The sequence below is a fragment of the Callionymus lyra genome, chromosome 3, assembly GCF_982586985.1.
Source record: "Callionymus lyra chromosome 3, fCalLyr1.hap1.1, whole genome shotgun sequence".
Lineage (NCBI taxonomy): Eukaryota > Metazoa > Chordata > Actinopteri > Syngnathiformes > Callionymidae > Callionymus > Callionymus lyra.
This window is the reverse complement of record NC_141820.1, coordinates 27,167,480-27,185,819: the sequence shown is the minus strand read 5'-3', so window position 1 is coordinate 27,185,819 and position 18,340 is coordinate 27,167,480. Positions and strand designations below refer to the sequence as shown.

At 36.5% G+C, this 18,340-nt stretch overlaps 1 protein-coding gene across 1 annotated transcript; it reads left to right on the top strand.

The window, feature by feature from the left end:
- The first annotated feature begins 13,660 nt into the window (after positions 1-13,660).
- dram1 (DNA-damage regulated autophagy modulator 1) lies at positions 13,661-16,619 on the top strand. Its single transcript, XM_087787336.1, is given in 8 exon segments — positions 13,661-13,979; positions 14,113-14,180; positions 15,220-15,350; positions 15,418-15,585; positions 15,588-15,595; positions 15,682-15,724; positions 16,321-16,410; positions 16,477-16,619. Coding segments are annotated over 8 exon segments (684 nt in total). The 5' UTR covers positions 13,661-13,848; the 3' UTR covers positions 16,522-16,619.
- The last annotated feature ends 1,721 nt before the right edge of the window (positions 16,620-18,340 follow it).

The following is an 18,340-nucleotide window of genomic DNA, read 5'->3' as shown; positions in this document are numbered from 1 at the left end:
TTTTTTTTACCTTGACCTGGTTTCTGACGTCACATCAAGACCTGCTCATTAATGAGTTTGTGCTGACCATGCACAAACAGAAGCGTCAGCGTCCAGACCTCAAGATTTTTAGCAACCAACTTCTGACACACAGATTATGACTAAAACCCTTGTGTGTGTAGAGATTGTTGTGCGTAGATGAACATTTGCAACATCTGAAAGTACTTTACTTTACACAGGCATACACATGCATTTAGTTTTGTGTATGATTTTAATGAAACTCTTGTCAACTTGTGTGTTCATAGATGTTTGTACATGTATTATGTTCATTTCTAGGTGCATGTGGTATGTTTTCCATGAGTGCTAATGTGTGTGTAACTGTATGTTTTTGGTGTATAGGTGAATGTGTGTGATAATACATTTTCTCTAGGCCAGTGTGTGTTGTTTAAGTGTTTTTAACTCATGTTGTGTTGGGTTTTGAATGTAAATGTAGAAAGTTTAATGTGTGATTATTTACTTGTGTGAGATTTGTTTTTTGTTACTGTTAAAATGTGTATGTTTTTGTGAGTCTCCATTTGTTGATCTAATCTAAGTCCTGGATTGTGGTTTCCACATCCCGGACGATTGACAGTCATCTGTCAGCTGCTCAGTCGGGAAGTCAAATTCACCCCCGGCCTGCTTTTTTAAGAATTTAACCTTCGACCTCTTGCTAAAAGACTCAGCACACCTGCCACTAGAACACACACCTCCACTCTGAGAACACACACACACTCGGGGAACAGACACATTCTGAGAACATCTCTGTCAGCACAGGCGGTTTGTGATTCAGTCTTGTTGAAGCTGCTCTCATGGGGGTGCGGGTGTCGGAGGGTCCTCCAGACTCAGACTAAATATTGTTATGCAACATTTAACATCTGCAGATTCACTCCAGCGACACTGACGGTGCAGCTCTGACCGGGTCAGAAAGTTTGTGTGCGAATCAAACCATCCCCACCAGTTTACTAAAGACTTGATAGTGACCCACCTTTGTACTGTGTGTCCGTTTGTGTTGTTTGTTTGTGTGTGTGTGTGTGTAAGTTAAGATAGATAGATGTGTAGGCCCCTTTGTGTGTTGGTTTGTTTTATGAATTTGTTGCTATTTTTGAATCTGTTTTTGTGTCTTCTTTTTAATTGGTTATTTTTTGTGTATATGTGTGGGTTTGTCTCCTTTTTTAGTATGGGTGTATGTTTGTGCATGTGTGTCTGTCTGCTTTTTATGAGTGTGCTGTATGTCAGTTTTGTGTATGCATGTGTCAGTTTACATCTGTCTTGTTGTGTATGGTTTTTCCATCTTTTGCATCAGTTTTCTTGTGTCTGTGCACTGGTTTTGTGTGGTGTATGTTCGTGTCTACTAGGTTTTATACATGTCGTTAGAGTCTGTATGTGAACGAGTCTGTTGATTTTGTTTAGATTTATGTTTGCATTTATGTTACATGAATACATTCAAATATTGAGTCAGCCTAAACAAAAATTGTTGTCGATTTCAAGAATTAAGAAATGGTTTCACAGCTGCTGAAAGTTCTGCTCTAGTTCTCACAGTAAATCACACAAATGCACACACATACAAACACACACATTTATTTGCTGTACCAACTCCTCACTTAACACCCCTCACATGGAAAACTGTCACACCATAATTCCATATTTCAGCTTAAGAGATCTTTCAGTGATCGCTGTAGCAGACGCCACATGATGCAAAGAATCCAGACGTTACCCAAGATCCCCTGAGAGAAGCTAAATCATCCGAGCCTGGTGTGAGTCTGAGGCTCCGGCAGACGTGAGCGTCACATCAGAAAGTCCATATTTGAGTCGCAGTTATTGATTCTGCTCATGACTTCTTCTCCTGGAATGTTCCAGACCAAAGCTGGACCAGCATTCGAGGAGGTCTGAGGGGTCTCTGGGGGCGTCATTGAGAGATGCTCGGTCCAGAAGATCTATGATTCCAACTTTTTAATCCTGGTCTGGTGGGAAGATCCTGGAGGACATTGAGGAAGTTACAGTAAATCATTAAAGTATTTTTTATGAACATTATTTCCAGGAAAGACTCTTTTGTAATGTAGTACTAGAGCTTTTTGGTCACATTTAGTTCTCTTGCTTCACATTCAAACTTCCTTTTAGTCAGTGGTCGTTTCACAATATTTGATTAAAGCATTATTGATACAAAAATAACATGTTGTTTGAGCGATTCTGAAATATCACGAAATTTCATGATATGAAGTAACACATTATTTTAATTATACTTAAGTATAATGTTTTAATGTCATAATACCAAAGTAAAACGTTATTTGAATAATACTTAAGTATCACAGAATTTAATGACACTAAAGTAAAACGTTGTTTTAACTATGCAAACGTATCACAACATTTCACAAGACTGTAGTTAACCGTTATTTTAATGATAATTAAGTATCGGTTTATTCCGTGATGTCAGTATTGTTTAACTCCATGCTTAAAGCTTCCAGTGGAATGTGTCCAAAGTTTAAGCAAATATAAATTCCTCTCAGATATGCTTACAGAAATAACTTTATTTTGTTTAAGTTTCTCTCATGCATGAGTCACATTCAGGACATAAATCAGACTCTATGGGGGTCTCTGTCACTGGGTTGAGAAAGCCTTGGTGAAGTCATCAGTGCAGTATTTCAGGGGGATGTTAAAGTGGGGTGCCGCTGTGAGAGATCGAGGGGCTCAGTGATGTGGGGATGCTGGAATGTGGACGAAGAGCAGAAGCGGGGTTCTGGTAATATCTGGACCAGCTGGGTGACCCGTTCAGACCCCTGACCTGCCTCAGCTCGGCAGGGCCTGGGGGGGGAGTTCCTCCTGAAAGTGGGTTAATGTGCTGCCGTGTTTCCAGGGACCCTGGTTCTGCTCCAGACGGGTCTGGAAAAATGTATTATTATGGATCAGAACGTTGAGCTGCCGCTGACTGACGACGGCGTCGGTTCAGAAGATGCTGTGTCAACTGTCACCAGGGAGAAGGGGGGGGGGAGAGGGTCAGGTCTGCACCCACTGAGGTGAGAGGGCAACAATTTAGAGGAAACCACACAAGGCCTCGGCTATAAAGGAGTGATCGGCTCACACCACAAGGTCAGACATGAGGGGTCAGTGAGACAAGAGCACTTATGGAGTCTGTCATGAGTGAGACGCAACAGGTGGAGCTCTCTCCTGCTCGCGACATGGATTATCCCCGTGGAAATAACGGTTGAAGAAATCATTTGTATGGATTTAAAACTTTGAAAAACAAATCTGCTATTTTGTGATGAATTAAAAATTCATCAAAAGATTTTAACAACTGTTTCGTTTTAATGAAGCATTTTGACTTAACCAACCTTAATACTTGTGTTACAGTATCTCCGGGTCAAAGTGATCTGGTAAGCAACGCAAGGGATCATCGAACCACTTCTTTAGATGAACTTAAGAGACGATGGGAAATAGTTTTGGGTCCAAGATTTTTGCCAATTTACTTTAGATGTGAAAGAACCCTTAGAATTAAATAAAATACTAAAATATATTGAGCGAAAAAAACACAGAGCGAATATGTTGATCAAAAGACTTTCAGAGATCAGTTTTCCATATAAATTAAATAAATATTTATTTTATGTATTGAAAAAAATTAATAAAAAACCAACAAAGAATATGGACAAAGTTAGATTTATTCTTGCTCCTTTAAGAACAGCTTCAAAAGTAGAGATTTGGAACTGGTCTTGGAGTAAACCTAAATACCTATGAGTCTATGAGGTAAAAGTTAAATATGTGATTTATGTTTCATACATCTCTTTTTCAATCAAATTAAACAGATAAAAGGTGAAAACAACCTTGAATAAGAAACGCTTCACCGTCACACAGTCCTCGTTAACCGGGGTCAGAGGTCGATCCGAGCGTTCCTTCTTGTCACTGTAAGATTACCCACATCAGTCACAGTCGCCTGCAGGAGCGGACGAGGCTTTCAAGGGTCGAGAGCGGAGCCCGACGTTTTCCAGGTGCGACGCTGCGGGCGCCACAATGATGCATTCAGGATCTTTTCATCGCTCTTTAAACTATGATTAAAGCACGCAAGAGCAGCAGCATGAGAAGAGCTTCTAACCGCAAGTCTTTGTTTGACCGTTGTCGACACGTAATGTTCCCAAACACACCTCAGTAGAACAAGTCCCTGCACACTTGTTTACACATTCAGTCTATTGTCAGGACAAAATAATTGTAGCTAAATTAAAGTAACAAAAAAGGAAATTTATATATGAATAATAAAGATATATAATAATATTATCATATAATGTAAGGTAGAGGAAACTTAAACAAATAAAAGTAAACTGATTTAATATTTGATTTATAATGAAATTAGGAATCCTTATAATAATAAATGTTGCAATATTAATGAAATCCTATTTTTAAAATGTATTATATTAATAACTACTATACTGTTTTTATAAAATGCATATGTACATTTTAAAAGATAAATGAAATATTCAACAAGGTTAACGTGTCACACCCCTGCTCACCTGTTATTAAAGACTAGCTAATAAAAACTTGCGGCCAATCGTACGGCAGTAAAGCTCTTATAAGATAAGTGACATGTTTACGACTTGAACGTCCTACTCTTCTACTGATATTGTGTCCTGCAGCGCGACACCATATTTCAAGTGTTACACAAGAGTGTTCATCACTCACGTACCTTGTAATTGACACCTGAACGAGGTGAAGAACATTCTGTACCTGACCTACTCTCTCATCCCACATTCATGACCCAGATAACATCATCACCACCGCCTGCAACGTGGAAGTTTTCCTGTGCTGAAAAAGTTCATCTACAAGCACACAAAGTTGAATATCAGCAGGTGTTGTGTTTTTGTTTATATTTATATTATCTTTGCAATAGAAAAAAATAAAATATAGTCTAACAGCGTTGAAATTTTGAAATTAAAATACACAATTAGTAGATTTAGTGAAAGTTATACTCGAATATATATCACCTTTGTGTGAATGTGTATGTGTTACATTGTTTTCTGTGGAAGAACTTGCAAGCAACAAAAGATACTTTTCATTTAGAAGCACTGTTATATATTCTAATAATATTAAAAAGGCCTCAAGTGGCCATAAGGCCAAACTTTGGAGAATTCAATTTTACAATGTATAATATCAAACTCTGGGGTAAAAAAAAATCCTGTAATTAAAAGTATGATTTGTTTTGTTTAAGTGTAGGTACATTAAAACATATTAATCTTAATTTAAACACGTTTTAGCTTTGATCATTATACTGCATTGATACCTTTAAATTGTGGCATTCAAACAATACAAATCTGACATTTAAATGTTGTCATCTTTTTTCTCAGTGGCTCTGGCAGGTTGCGTAACATATCTAGAGGTAGAATATGAACACAGAATTCTCTCACAGGTATTTACGACGATGTTCTAAACCGGGTCAGAAGTCTGACCCTGGGAATATAAGAAAAAATGTAAGAAATGTAATTATGCAACTGTCTTCTCACATCCGCCATTCTGAACAAAGAACAGCACATATGAGTGAACATTGAAACTTTGACATGAATGTGTCTCAAGTAGAAGCTTTTGCAGTGATTATTTTTCTATTGGTGCATTTTTATACATGTACACTGGTTTAAAGGTAATGAAAAAATAATCAGCCAATTCTTTTGTTTTATTTCTGCACATAGAGGGTGAACCCTTAAGAAAAGGCCCGGGTGACTTAAAACTACCCACACAGTGTCTTTGTATTTGTATAAAGTGGGTTTCTTTCTTTTATTAATTTCTCCATGGTGACAAAAAGGTCTTGTTGACCTCCCTATGGTGGTAGTTTTGCGGCTGTATGAACCTTTAAGTCATCAATATATATACTTTTTGAATGTTAAAACAAACTCCACCAAGAAACTGATCTAGATTTTCCTACTGCCATACAAACTTCCACCAGACATTGCGTTTGATGACGACTGATGACGTGTTTTTTTGGGTTCTACGTTTCTGTATGGTAAGTGAAGTTTTAAAAAAAAACACTCTGTTTTGGAAAAGTGAGGGAGAAGCTGGGAGTACGGGTTAGTTCTGGTGGTGCAGAGCAGACAAAAACAAAACGAGTGGCAGGAGAGGAAGTGTCTGGGAGAGAAACTCACTTCATTGGAGAAGTCTGGGACTCCCCTTTAAAACTACAACCAGATGGCTTCGTCATCAGGCTGTTTGATGTGCATGCGTGTGTGTGTGTGCACGTGCATGCGCGCGTATGAGTGCGTGCGTGTGTGTGTGTGTGTGTGTGTGTGCAAGACTGCGGGCCTCCAGATCCAGACACATGTGAATATTATTTTCTCAGAACAAAGACGTCTGCTTTACAGTCTGGGACTTTGTCTGAGAACCATCAGCTGAAGTCTGTTGATCTGAGAGAAGCCTGGTTGTGTACTTGAGCATCGTCAACAAGTGCGTTCCTAAAATATTCCTGTTTACTGGAAAATTTATTCCACAGAAACAGTCAATAAACTTGGAAGAAGTTTGTAAAAAATTAATGAAAGGTGGGGGAATGTGAACTTCGGCTGCAACTTGAGGGAATATACAGAAGAAAAATGTCACAAACTACAATACAATAAATACATTTAGACTTAAAATGAGTAATGCTTGCTTTTCTTTCTTATTTTGGAAGATGTAAATCATTTTTAATTTACTATCTAAATCTCTGTACTTGTATCGACACATCTGCAGCTCATTTCAGGATGGGTGGGGGGGGGGGCAGCACTGGACCATCACAGCCTCCAGCTCAGTGTTTATCTCCAACTATCAAACAAAAACCCATGATTTCCTGTCTGCTCAACGCCACAATCTACAGTTCCAAGCTTCCTCTTTTCCACGATAACCTCGGACCCCTGGAGAGGTGGACGGCATTTGTGGAGGTGGGGGTTTTCAGGATGAGATTATAAGTATCTTGGTGATATAACGATGAGGATCACCGCATTCACACGAGCGTGACACTAGATCCAGAAGAAAGAAAAGTCAAGGTGGACTGAAAACCCGTTTGTCGTTCTATGTTCTATATCGAATCAGGTAGCGCAGCATAATTCAGGACTAGTTGTTCGTTTAGAAGCAAGTGTCAAATATGTGTTTGCGTTTAAGTGGGCTTTAATTTGAATTGAAAGTGTGTGTCTGGTCTTGTTGACCTTGTGTACATTTTTAAGTGCGTGTTTTTGTGTTGCTTTTACTTTTACTTAACATTTAAAGATTTAAGAAGTTTTTGTGGCTTATAACTTTAGAAATTGCTATTTAGACTCATACCATTTGCATGTATAGACAGTTTGTTCACTACAAATCCCACTGGATACATGTTTCACAGCAGTTTACAGTATTTTAGAGTTGAATGTGTTAAAAATAACATTTAACAGATTTACAGTGGGCGGGCAGGCAGGCAGACTAGGGCCAAAAGGAACTCCTGAGACGACCTCTGGCCTCTTAAATCTTCCATCTACTTTCACATCCTGAACGTTATACGAGCTGAAAATCAGGTCAACGCTCAGAGCTAATGGATCATCGCGTGGAATTCATAAACAGTGTTCTGCTAAAAATATCACACATTAAACTGGGAGCCTCTTCTGAGTGCGTCGGCGGACAAGAACGCTTTAAATAGACTGTAAACTTTGTCTGGAGTCAACAACGGCATGAGTCAGCAGAACCAGAGATAGTTCCATCTGGACATCCTCTTGGTGACACATCTGAAAGTGGACTGTGCTTTTTTGAAATAGTTGTAGGATTTATAAAAAATAAAATAAAACATTATAATACACATTTCATAGATATTCAGTAGGATAAGTTTAGATTTTAACTGGGAATATTTTGTAAACCCCACTGAAGTTATTATTATTTTACTTAATTGATCCCGCAAAGAAGAATTACTTTATATTAAACATACATTATATTGCAGCAATAAATCCACATTCCCTTGTAATTTCCAGTAAAAGTGGAAATAATTTTCATTTTGACAGACACACTGTAAAAGTATTTGTGACTAAAAGATGGGGAAATGAAGGTGCTGTGTTGAAAAACACCTCCCAAACAAGTAACAAAGTCATTCTAAACTCAGTTTGGGTGAAGACTTTGAACTGATCAACTACTACTGAGCCACACTATCAATTCCGTTTTGACCTTTATAATGAGTTTGTAAACAATTCCGTTTTTTTTTGCTCTATATAAACTTTTGTTATTTAATTATTCTTTTTTTTTAATCTTTTCATATATTGTATATAAAAATAATTAAGGTATAAACATTGCACGGATAGTTGGTTATTTTAATACTATTTTAATAATATTCTTCTATATCTTCGTTCATTCGAATTCTTTGTTTCAGTCATTTATTCATTTTCTACAGTTTAATCCCCATCATGGCTCCCTGAAATCTTAAAAACAGAAGCGGTGCTTGCTCGCCACCTGCTGGTGACTTGTATATATTACAAATAGTGCAAAATAGGTGACAATTGGTTTAATATACTGTAGTATCAGAAACTTGTATTGTGAACACAACATAGGATTTTCTTGTGGTGGTATGACAGATTTAAAAAAAGATTGAAAAAAGAAAAACAACAAAATGTGGGCAATAATCTTTATACATGAGTATGTTTGCGTTAATTGAAGCTATTTGAAAAACTGAAAGGGCTAATGTGTTGATTGAAGTCAGTCTTAAATAAATCGTGGACCTCTATTGTACTCATCAGTATGTGTCTGTTTGTACAAAACTCTCTTTTAATGGAAGTATTTACATTTGAAAATGTAATTAATTCCCACTTTCTGAAAACACTTCCCTTTTCAAGTGATGAAATCTTGTTAACCATAACCACACCAAATCTTCTGTGATTGGTCAAGCATCAGCGTTCGTCACAGATTGCATGTGATAAATTACGGAAGTCGCCACCTCTAATAATAATAATAATGGACTCGTTGTATAAACAAAGTGGGCGTGATTACGGTTGAGAAGTGAAGGCATTATTATGTCATAATGGACTTCGCTCTAGTAACCTCTCGTTCGCTGAGATTTCAGATGGGGGAGAACTTTATAAAGTAGTAACTTCAAAACATGGTCATTATGAGGGACTTACTGCATCTTGGAGAGGAAGACTTCAACATTTGAAACATGTGAATCAGTTCTATAAATGAAAATGTAATAAAAGTTACTAAATGTAAAAACAAAAACAAAAGTAACTAGATGATGACATATTAAGACTGATGAAACAACAATTACAATAGCACTCAACCATTAAAATATAAGTAATTTCCTTGACCACCAGCATCATAAAATGGGAACATGATCACAGTACTGGAGGAAGCTCTTAATGCGCTGTGAGTCCACTAATGAAATCAGAGGCTCTGATGCCAAATGTCTTCCTGATTCTGATCCGGCACAGTTGCTGCAGGCTCAGCGGGTGACCTGCAAAGTCACAGAGCAACATATCTGTTCGGAATGTTTAATATTAAATGAGCCACATGAAAGGGTTTGGTGAAATGACCAAGCCAAGGCAGAGCCACAAACACCATCTTGAGGCTCCAACCTCTTGGTAGACTCGTTCATGGTCAACTCTAACTGATACGGGTCTGCATTGACATTCAACAGGCACGCGTCCTGTCTACAACATTATCACAACACATACCAAACATGAACCCATTTTTTTTTACCTGTGTGAACCTAGGTTAGCCCTGAAGGCTGCAAAAACCAGCTAACATCATGATTCTGGGCTCACAAGTTCAGGCATTCATTCAGTGACATCCGAGTCTTTGAGTCCAGGGCTGAAGGGGTTTATTTCCGATGACACAATAAACAGATAAAATCTAGTTCCTTCCCTTGATCTTAATTTCAACTGTTTAATCAGTGTTGGTTCACATGATCCTCCAGATATTAAACTATGGCCTTAAGACTTTATTTCCCAATTTCAGAGACGTTGATTTTTGAAAATCTTTGACAATTTCTTTAACGAAAATATGTTGAATTTTCCAACACAGTCTCACTCCCAAGGCGTATTATATTGACGTTTTTCAGGTGGCCCTCAGCGTCTCATGTTGACCATGAGTGTCCATTAGTGTTGTATTATTACGTCACCGGCATCTCCTGCAATACATTAACTAACTGAATTAAGTTCAATACATTGATGGTTTAACAAATAACTGGATCATGACTTTGTCAGTTTGTTTTTACACCCTAAATTCCTTTTTTATTAGAGTGTGTGACGTCACCTTTCCAGGATCGCGTTTAGTGATGACAAATGTCACGTAGACTGTTCATAATCGTAGCCAAATAAAAAGAAAACACACAGTTAATAAAGGGATTCACTGACATTAGTGACCAGTATGACCAGTACAGGAGAGGCTGCAGATGTGCTGCCCAGCGTTTCACATATATGCACAGAGGGAGAGAGGTAGGAGATGCTGGTGTCGTAATAATACAACGGCAATGGACAGCCATGGCGTCAACATGACACGCCGAGGGCCACCAGAGTGAGACTGTTGGTGCATCAAGTATTCTCCGAAGCTTTTTAAAACATCTTGCTGGTTTATGCCCTAAACCCTTGTAGCAGAGTGACTCAGCAGAAGCATGCAAGGTACATAACTCAGATTTCAATGGATTGAAACCATCCTCTGTTAGCTTTGATTATTATTATTAATTCATCAGCTTTTACATACATAAACGTATCGTTGAATTTTTTTTTATATCTACATGATTTTCTAGCTCATCTTCAATCACTCAGTTGGTAGAGCAGACTGTAGAGCATAAAGAAGATCCTTAGGTCGCTGGTTCAAGGATCTGAACTTTCTTAAGCTTGAAGCAATAAACCATTAAGATTTATTCAGACTCTTGGATCAGCAGTTAAACATCTTCCCTAACTATCCATTGCTTGTTTAGTGGCCTCGCTTATGAAACATCTTGATTACATTGCTAGTTGTTCCCATTAGTTCCATGGTGTAATGGTTAGCACTCTGGACTTTGAATTCTGAGTTCAAATCTCAGTAGAATTGCTTGATTTAGAAGAACAGATATTGCTGTTGCTTTTAAGTAGTAGGGCTATTGACTGTTGCATCAAGTATTCTCCCAACCATTTATTAAAACATTTTGCTGGTTTATTCCCACAACTCTTGTAGCAGAATGGTGCAGCAGAAGCGTGCTGGGCCCATAACCCAGAGGTCAATGGATCAAAACAATTCTCTGCTAGCTTTTTTTTTTTTTCTCGCATTCTGTAGGAGATAAAACTGTGCGTCTACATACATATCATTTAAATGTTTTAGATTTAGGAGCCTTTGAGCGAGAGGACTTAAGTCAGAGCAAGGTTGATGGGCCTCATTAACTGAATGTCATTCAATTGGTAGGACTTCTACAAGATTGTCTACATCATTGACCTTGGATAGCTCAGTAGGTAGAGAGGACTGTAGAGCATAAAGGACATTCTTAGGTCGCTGGTAAAATCCAGCTTAAAGTTCTTAAGTTTGAAGTAATCAGTTCAGACAGATGGATGGAGAATGGAGTGAGGGAGGATACAGTGAAAGAAAACAGGAGAGTATAAAATCGGGCAGAAAAGTCCATTGAAGGTGCAGGAGTAAAATCCGCATCGTTGACATGGTGGAGATCCTGGATCCAGCAGCAGCTCTGGAGGGAGAGCCTTGGAGCTCCTGGAAAGATGGAAAAGAAAAGTGTGGATTTAAACTGCACTGGTGATAAATATAATACAGAAAAGGAAGGATATACAGAGAGAGAACTTGGTGTCTAAAACTCCTCCAAAAATCTAAGCCTATAGCAGCTAAGAAAAAACAAAAAGGGCTGATTCAGAGCCTGAGTTAGACCTAACTATAGGCTTTATTGGAAAGTAAAGTTTTAAAGATTATTCTTAAAGATTTAAGCATCAACAATGACTCGACTTTCCCTTTCTGGTGTGAGTTCAGAGACAAGGAGGGATTGACGACGATGCTACCTCTATGTGGTTCAAGCTGGCCAAGTAAAGTGGTCGTTCTAAAGTTGTTTCCATGCTCGAGTCACAATTGTTATGTTACCGATCAGAATCTTTTGTGTCAGTGCTAAATATCCAGCATGTAAACCTTCACAGTTCCACACTGGCGACGACCAGACTCACTACAATCTCAAAAGAAAGTTTATAAAGTTCTGTAAAAAGAAGAATGCGATGAATGACGAAAACAAATGTTTAAATGTTTAGATTTAATATTTATACCGCGGAAAGGTAAGTGATACTGGATCACTGTGGTATCGTCGTGTCAGCTTGTATGTATGTGAGAGTAGTTTCTGATGATAAAGTCATAGATTCAGAAAAAATGTGATTCTAGTCGTGTTGTTGTTGCTGTTCTTGTTGTTGTTGAGTTACTGCAGTGACTACAAAAGAAGTCAAACCTGTTTAATGTGCTTTGAGTTGTGACTTTTTATAGAGTGTTGCTAAAATGACAGGGATTTTTACTAGATTCAAAATCTCCATGTAACATTTGTCTGTCCTGATGTGTGTAGTTCACTTCAGTAGCTTCTAACTTTGAAGGTCACAATCTCAGTTAATAATCTTTAACATCTTCAAGTCTAATAAGATATTTGTGCTACTGTTGTTTGTCTATTGTACATTGTGTTCAATATACATAGTTTTGTTATTGACTGTTTCAATTTAATTTTGTCTTGCTAATTATTGTTACTCTTATCTTGTATTCATCTAGTAAAACAGAACTGGGATTTTATTAGCGTCTGATGTTTATATGGTGTCTTTATTTTTATAGTGCATTCTTTTGTGTTTCTCTTGCATTACTTTTGCTCCATTAACACAATTTGAAAAATGTTATTTCTACATTTCTAAAAAGAGAAAATAACTTCTACTCACAAACAAAACCTCCAAAGGCAACAGACCATCTTCACAGAAAAGTCAGACGTTGGTACGTTGTTTCACGGAGGCTGACAGAGGCTGCATTTGTTGGTTTTGTGCAAAGTTTAGTCCTATCTTCTGTTTTGATTCAGAGAAGAACTGATAGAGATGATAAAACACTCTAAGCAGGTGTTGGTGTATTAGAGACCAGGTGAGTTTCTGTCAATAAATGTTGCAGTACTTTTGGTTGATGGTGTGAGTCCCTCGTCATCTGTCCAACATACATGTGTCTACATATATATATATATATATATATATATATATATATATATATATATATATATATATACTGTATATATTTGTAATTGTATTTGTCAGTTTTTTTCCTTTTAAACACTATTCACCACTATCAAAAATTGATTTTTCAAAATCATTAAAAACACAAAAGGTGTCACACAAATTTTAACTCAGAGCCAAATCTTTTCCTGGAGAACAGGGAAGACAATGGTGACAGTAGCCGGTAAAACAAGTAAATCGAAGTCGTAGGCATAACTGGCATCTTTTTTATTATTTTTATTTTCCGCGTTCCTTGAACTTTTATCCACCTACTCAAAATAACCACAGGGAGGCTCTTACTCACTTACATTCAAATCCGGTCACTTTAAATAGTTTTTCCTAACAGCAAAACTACTATAGAATAAAATACATACATTATAAATATATATATGTGTATTTCAAGGCCTCATTGATTAGTTTCATTTTCAAGAAAAGCAGGCGTCAGTGTCACATTTTCTCCAAATTGTCAGTGAACGCAACAAACCAACTTCCCCTCAGCAGCGTTTGAAAGAGTTTCCCGGAGCTTAAAAAGAAGAATAAAGATGTGGAAGAAGAAGTTGATAAACTTGAAACAATGTTGACGTGGGCGGACCAGAGAGGAGTGATTTAGAGGAAGAGTTATTTTGTGGCTTTTGCAGCAGCAGCAGCAGCAGCGCGTCTGTTGCTCTCAACTCTTTCTTCTTCAACGATGTCTGGACTCACACAGGGTTTATGCTTTTTGCCCGTTTTTCTGGTCTCCTGGTCGTCCAGCAACTTCATCATCCCATACATTATTGCGCTTTACCGGCATGACGTGAGAGTGATCTTTCCATACATAAGGTAAGTTTCACACCTGCTTTTTTTTCTTTTTAGTTGAGTCCTCTTTAGGTTTCGATTTCCTAACATTGTCTAGCAGAGCCACGTTGAACCTCCTGCTACGATGCTGAGATGAATGTTCATTTTTATGTTTTAGTGCAACAGCTGCTAAACCCCCTGAAAGCTGCATCTTTGGTCTGATGGCCTTTATCACAGCCTGTGCAGGTATTTATCTTCAACTTCAACAAAATTCCAGAAAGTCCTGCTTCCTCATTTTAGAGAAAAGGAAAGTGTTCACAAGAGGGATGAGTCCGGTTCACTTGAAAACAACTATGCTGTTGGTTTTGTTTTTACAATAACGTTTAAAAACAATACAATAATAGTCGTCACTTTGTTGTTATCTTTTTGTTAAGTCCAAATATACTATATCTAGTTTAATGAATATAAAAGAAAATTACTTTTTGGCATCTAATACAATAGTTTCTTGTGAGTGAAGTGTAAGGTTGTCAACGTTTTCTTCATGCTAAATGATGACGATCCTAATCCCATCACAGCAAAGCCCTTCAAGAAGTTATCAAAAAAATTTTTTTTATTCTTGTAGACTCACTTTTATTAAGCCACCATAAGAAATTAATCACATAACTTTAATTACCGTATTTTTCAGACTATTAGGCTCACTTGAAAAATAAATTAAACTAAAAAAAACGTCTCTGCGTCCTATAATCATTATGTATTAATATTTGTTTTACTTACTGGCCATATAGCAATTTTATATGGTACAGTACACTAAACACTATTTAAATATATTAAAAAATATTTTAAAATGTTGGTAAACTATGAAGCTGCACTGCGTGTAGCACAGTAGTACCATTCCATCATTCCAAAAACTGCACTTTATTTATTAAGTAATTAATAAATATTTTAAACCCTGTATAGGTACAATTAACACATATGTAAGATTAAAATAGTTGTACTTGTCATATCTTTTAGCAATCGGTCATAAAAGCTTGTGAGTATTCCCCATGAATAAAGTCTCAAAACTTTATTGACACCACAGTCTCCCGTCAAAGTGACACATCACATGAGAAACATGTAGATTTTGGTGAGAAATGAACGCCAAGGAGGAGACAAAATTTTTTTTGTTTTTCTAAATTGTTATGATTTCTTTATCCATGTGTAGACGTTGACGTGCTCAGTGACCAGTTGACTTCAGTATTCTGATTCTTCAAAATCCTGACAGAACTCTTATGATCTGAATGTGCAGCACTAGCCACCATTTACGCCCGCTACAAGTTCGTGGAGACCCTGTTGCAAGAAACTTCACTTCTGAATCGAGGTTCTCTGTACATCGGCCTCGGCTCTTGCTTGGGAATGTTAATCGTGGCTACTTTTCAGGTTTGTACAAACAAGTCTGTAATTGAAATCATGTATTTTTGTTATTATAAAGACGATATGTTTGCAGCAATCGGCCGTTCTGGTGGTTCACAGAATTGGAGCGTATCTCTATTTCATCACGGGTGTCGTCTACATCATCCTCCAGACCGTGATCGGGTTTCAGATGTCTCCATGGAGATCCTCCTTGTGTGTGTGCTGGATCCGCTTGGGCATCGTCGTCCTGGCACTTCTGGCATTTGTTGCTGGTATCCTTTTAAAATGAAGCCCAGTGTTTACAAGGATATCATTTTTAACATTAATGTAGTGATGATTTCCTTCACTCTATACTCGGTGCTGTATTTACCTTTTATCGTCCCAGCCAACAAGATGTTCAGGTAGGACGCCTCATGTTTTTCACACCAACAACACTAACTTCTAAAATCAATATATGTGTATTTCTTTTAGATGAATACACAATGTACACACAATAATATACATTTAGTAAAGAAAATATATTAATTGTTACATTTCTAAAAATAATTTGTCTTAATCATCAAACATTTGAGTTAAATTGGATATGTAAATCGAATGAAAATCATATTAAACATTTTTACTTTTTTTTTTTTAACTGTCATTCTCATTCCTCAGTGGACAAATTCATTTGACATGATTTGAAAATGTAAAACTCTTTAATCAGACCTGAGTAAAGTCGGTACCACGGCCCACATGCAGGGCCCTTAAGAAGTCTAAGTAAAGTTGTCTTTATTTTTATACTTGCATGTTCTGTTCAAAGTTTTTTATATAAAGGATTTTCTAATTAATGGTTTGTTTTATTGTTTATATATTCATTTCTATGGTGCTTGCAATATTTTCCCTATTTTGTCTGTAGAACTTGCGTTTTATTTTAAATAAAATAATTAGTTCAGGCACTGTTTTAATTTGTTGTACGTGTTATGTGGCTACTTGAGTAACTAACTTCATTCTTTTCCAGATATATTCCATCGATGTCAATGCTGCCTGTGAATGGACCCTCGCCTTCAGTTTTGTCTGTTTCTTCCTCACGTTCATCAACGAGTTCAAAGTGAGTACGATCATTCCAACAGGAATACTTGTTAATGATCAATGATTACCATTGTTTCTCTGACAGCTGTTCAGCTTACGTGTCAAGACGGTGTACACGGTGGAGTACTGATCCACCGCCAAATGAATTAAAGCCAAGTCTCTGTATTTTTGTAACTCGTCGCAGTTCATTTTGAAAACAAGAAAAGCACTAAAATAATGTTTACCCCTGCCGGGGAGCTCACTTGAGTTGGCCTTATGAAAGCAGCATCTAATCCAAAGAAAAGACACGCAGAAAAAAGTGATATTTCCTGAATTTGAACTCCCCTCGTGTCTTAACCACTACACCATAACTACTTCCCCGACCAACTGAAACTACACACTCATGACAGATGAGTCGATGACAGATTGATATAACTTTATTGATCCATAGGAAATGTGACTAAATGGCAACAAAACCAAATATATATTTCTTAATCCTTAAAAAACATTAAACATTATCCATTAACAGCTTTTGTAAAGTTGAGTTTTCACAAGCCAATCAAAAACATTCAAAACATTAAACAGAAAAGACAAATAAAATGTCAATATTTGTTATCCAGACAGAAGAACACATTGAAGATTTTGACACTGTTGCACAAAATATAACAAAAGTTATCAGCTTATTTCATTGGTCTTTTCTTATGATATTTAAAAACGACGCGAAACGCATTGAATTCGTATGTAACCTAAAAAACATTATTGATTAAATTAATTTATCTTAACCAAGATAAGGCAGCCGATTGCATTTGGTCATCAATAGTTATAATAATTTGAAGTCAGTTTGCTGCTCCTTTCTGCCCTGGTCACCGATCAAAACTGTTTATTTTACAGTGGGACATGTTTTATTTCGTAAAAAGAGGAATTTAATGGCCAGTTAGGATAAGAAGAAGAAAAGACTGGATACAAGATTATCCAGAATGGAGTTTCTTTCAAAAATGACATTCTTAAAATGAGCAACACATTATTCCATTGGTTGTGAAAAAATATATATTTAACAGATAATATTTTAAGCCTTCACAATTAAGTTAATTAAACTTGATGTTTATTGTGGTTTTCTAGAGTTATCATCATACAAATTGAATGAATTTAATATTTTTATACAGAAAGCATTCAACATGCATCTTTAAACTGTAAATTCAAAAAGTTCAATGCGTCATAAATGTCAGGAGTTGATCACAGCAGTCTCATGATCGCTGCGGTTAGGTTGAATGTAAATGATGCAATGTCAGTATTTCCCCAGAGAAGTAACACATTTTTTTTCTAGAACCGCCAACATCTCATAAATTGTTATATTTCAGTTTGCATGTTAACTGAGCTGCTCCATGTTGTGTTCAAAGTGATTACAAACACAAAAATACAAACTTGGCATTAGAACGAATGAACATGGTGTTAATTGTATCGTGTTTGTTCAAAATAACAATTTAATTATATATTTTTGTTTAGTTACTGCTTTTTAATAATATATTCCTGAATTTTCTGTCAAATCGTTTAAAGACTAGGGCTTTACTTTTATTACTATCCAAGCAAAATAATCAATATTATTTTGGAAATGAATACAAGATAGAAAAGATTAGCAATGTTTGACAAGAGTAAATATTTGTGTATTTTGTATGTAATTTTAAATGAGCCTCAAATACACATTTTAAAAAACTAAAATGCACCTTGTGAAGAATGTGTTATTTAAAGGCAATTTAAATATAAAATAATTTAAAAGAAATGTTAAATCTTGTGTTAAAAATGTGTTGAGAAATATATATTTTGAAAACAAATATGTTTATATGAGATATTTTTAAGTATTTTTGTTTTACATTAAAACACAAGAGTCCAAGTCCTGTAAATGTTGTTTCTCTTTGCACTATTGTTTTCACTTCCTCTTCTCAACTGTTAAATCATGTACTGATCGTGAAAGC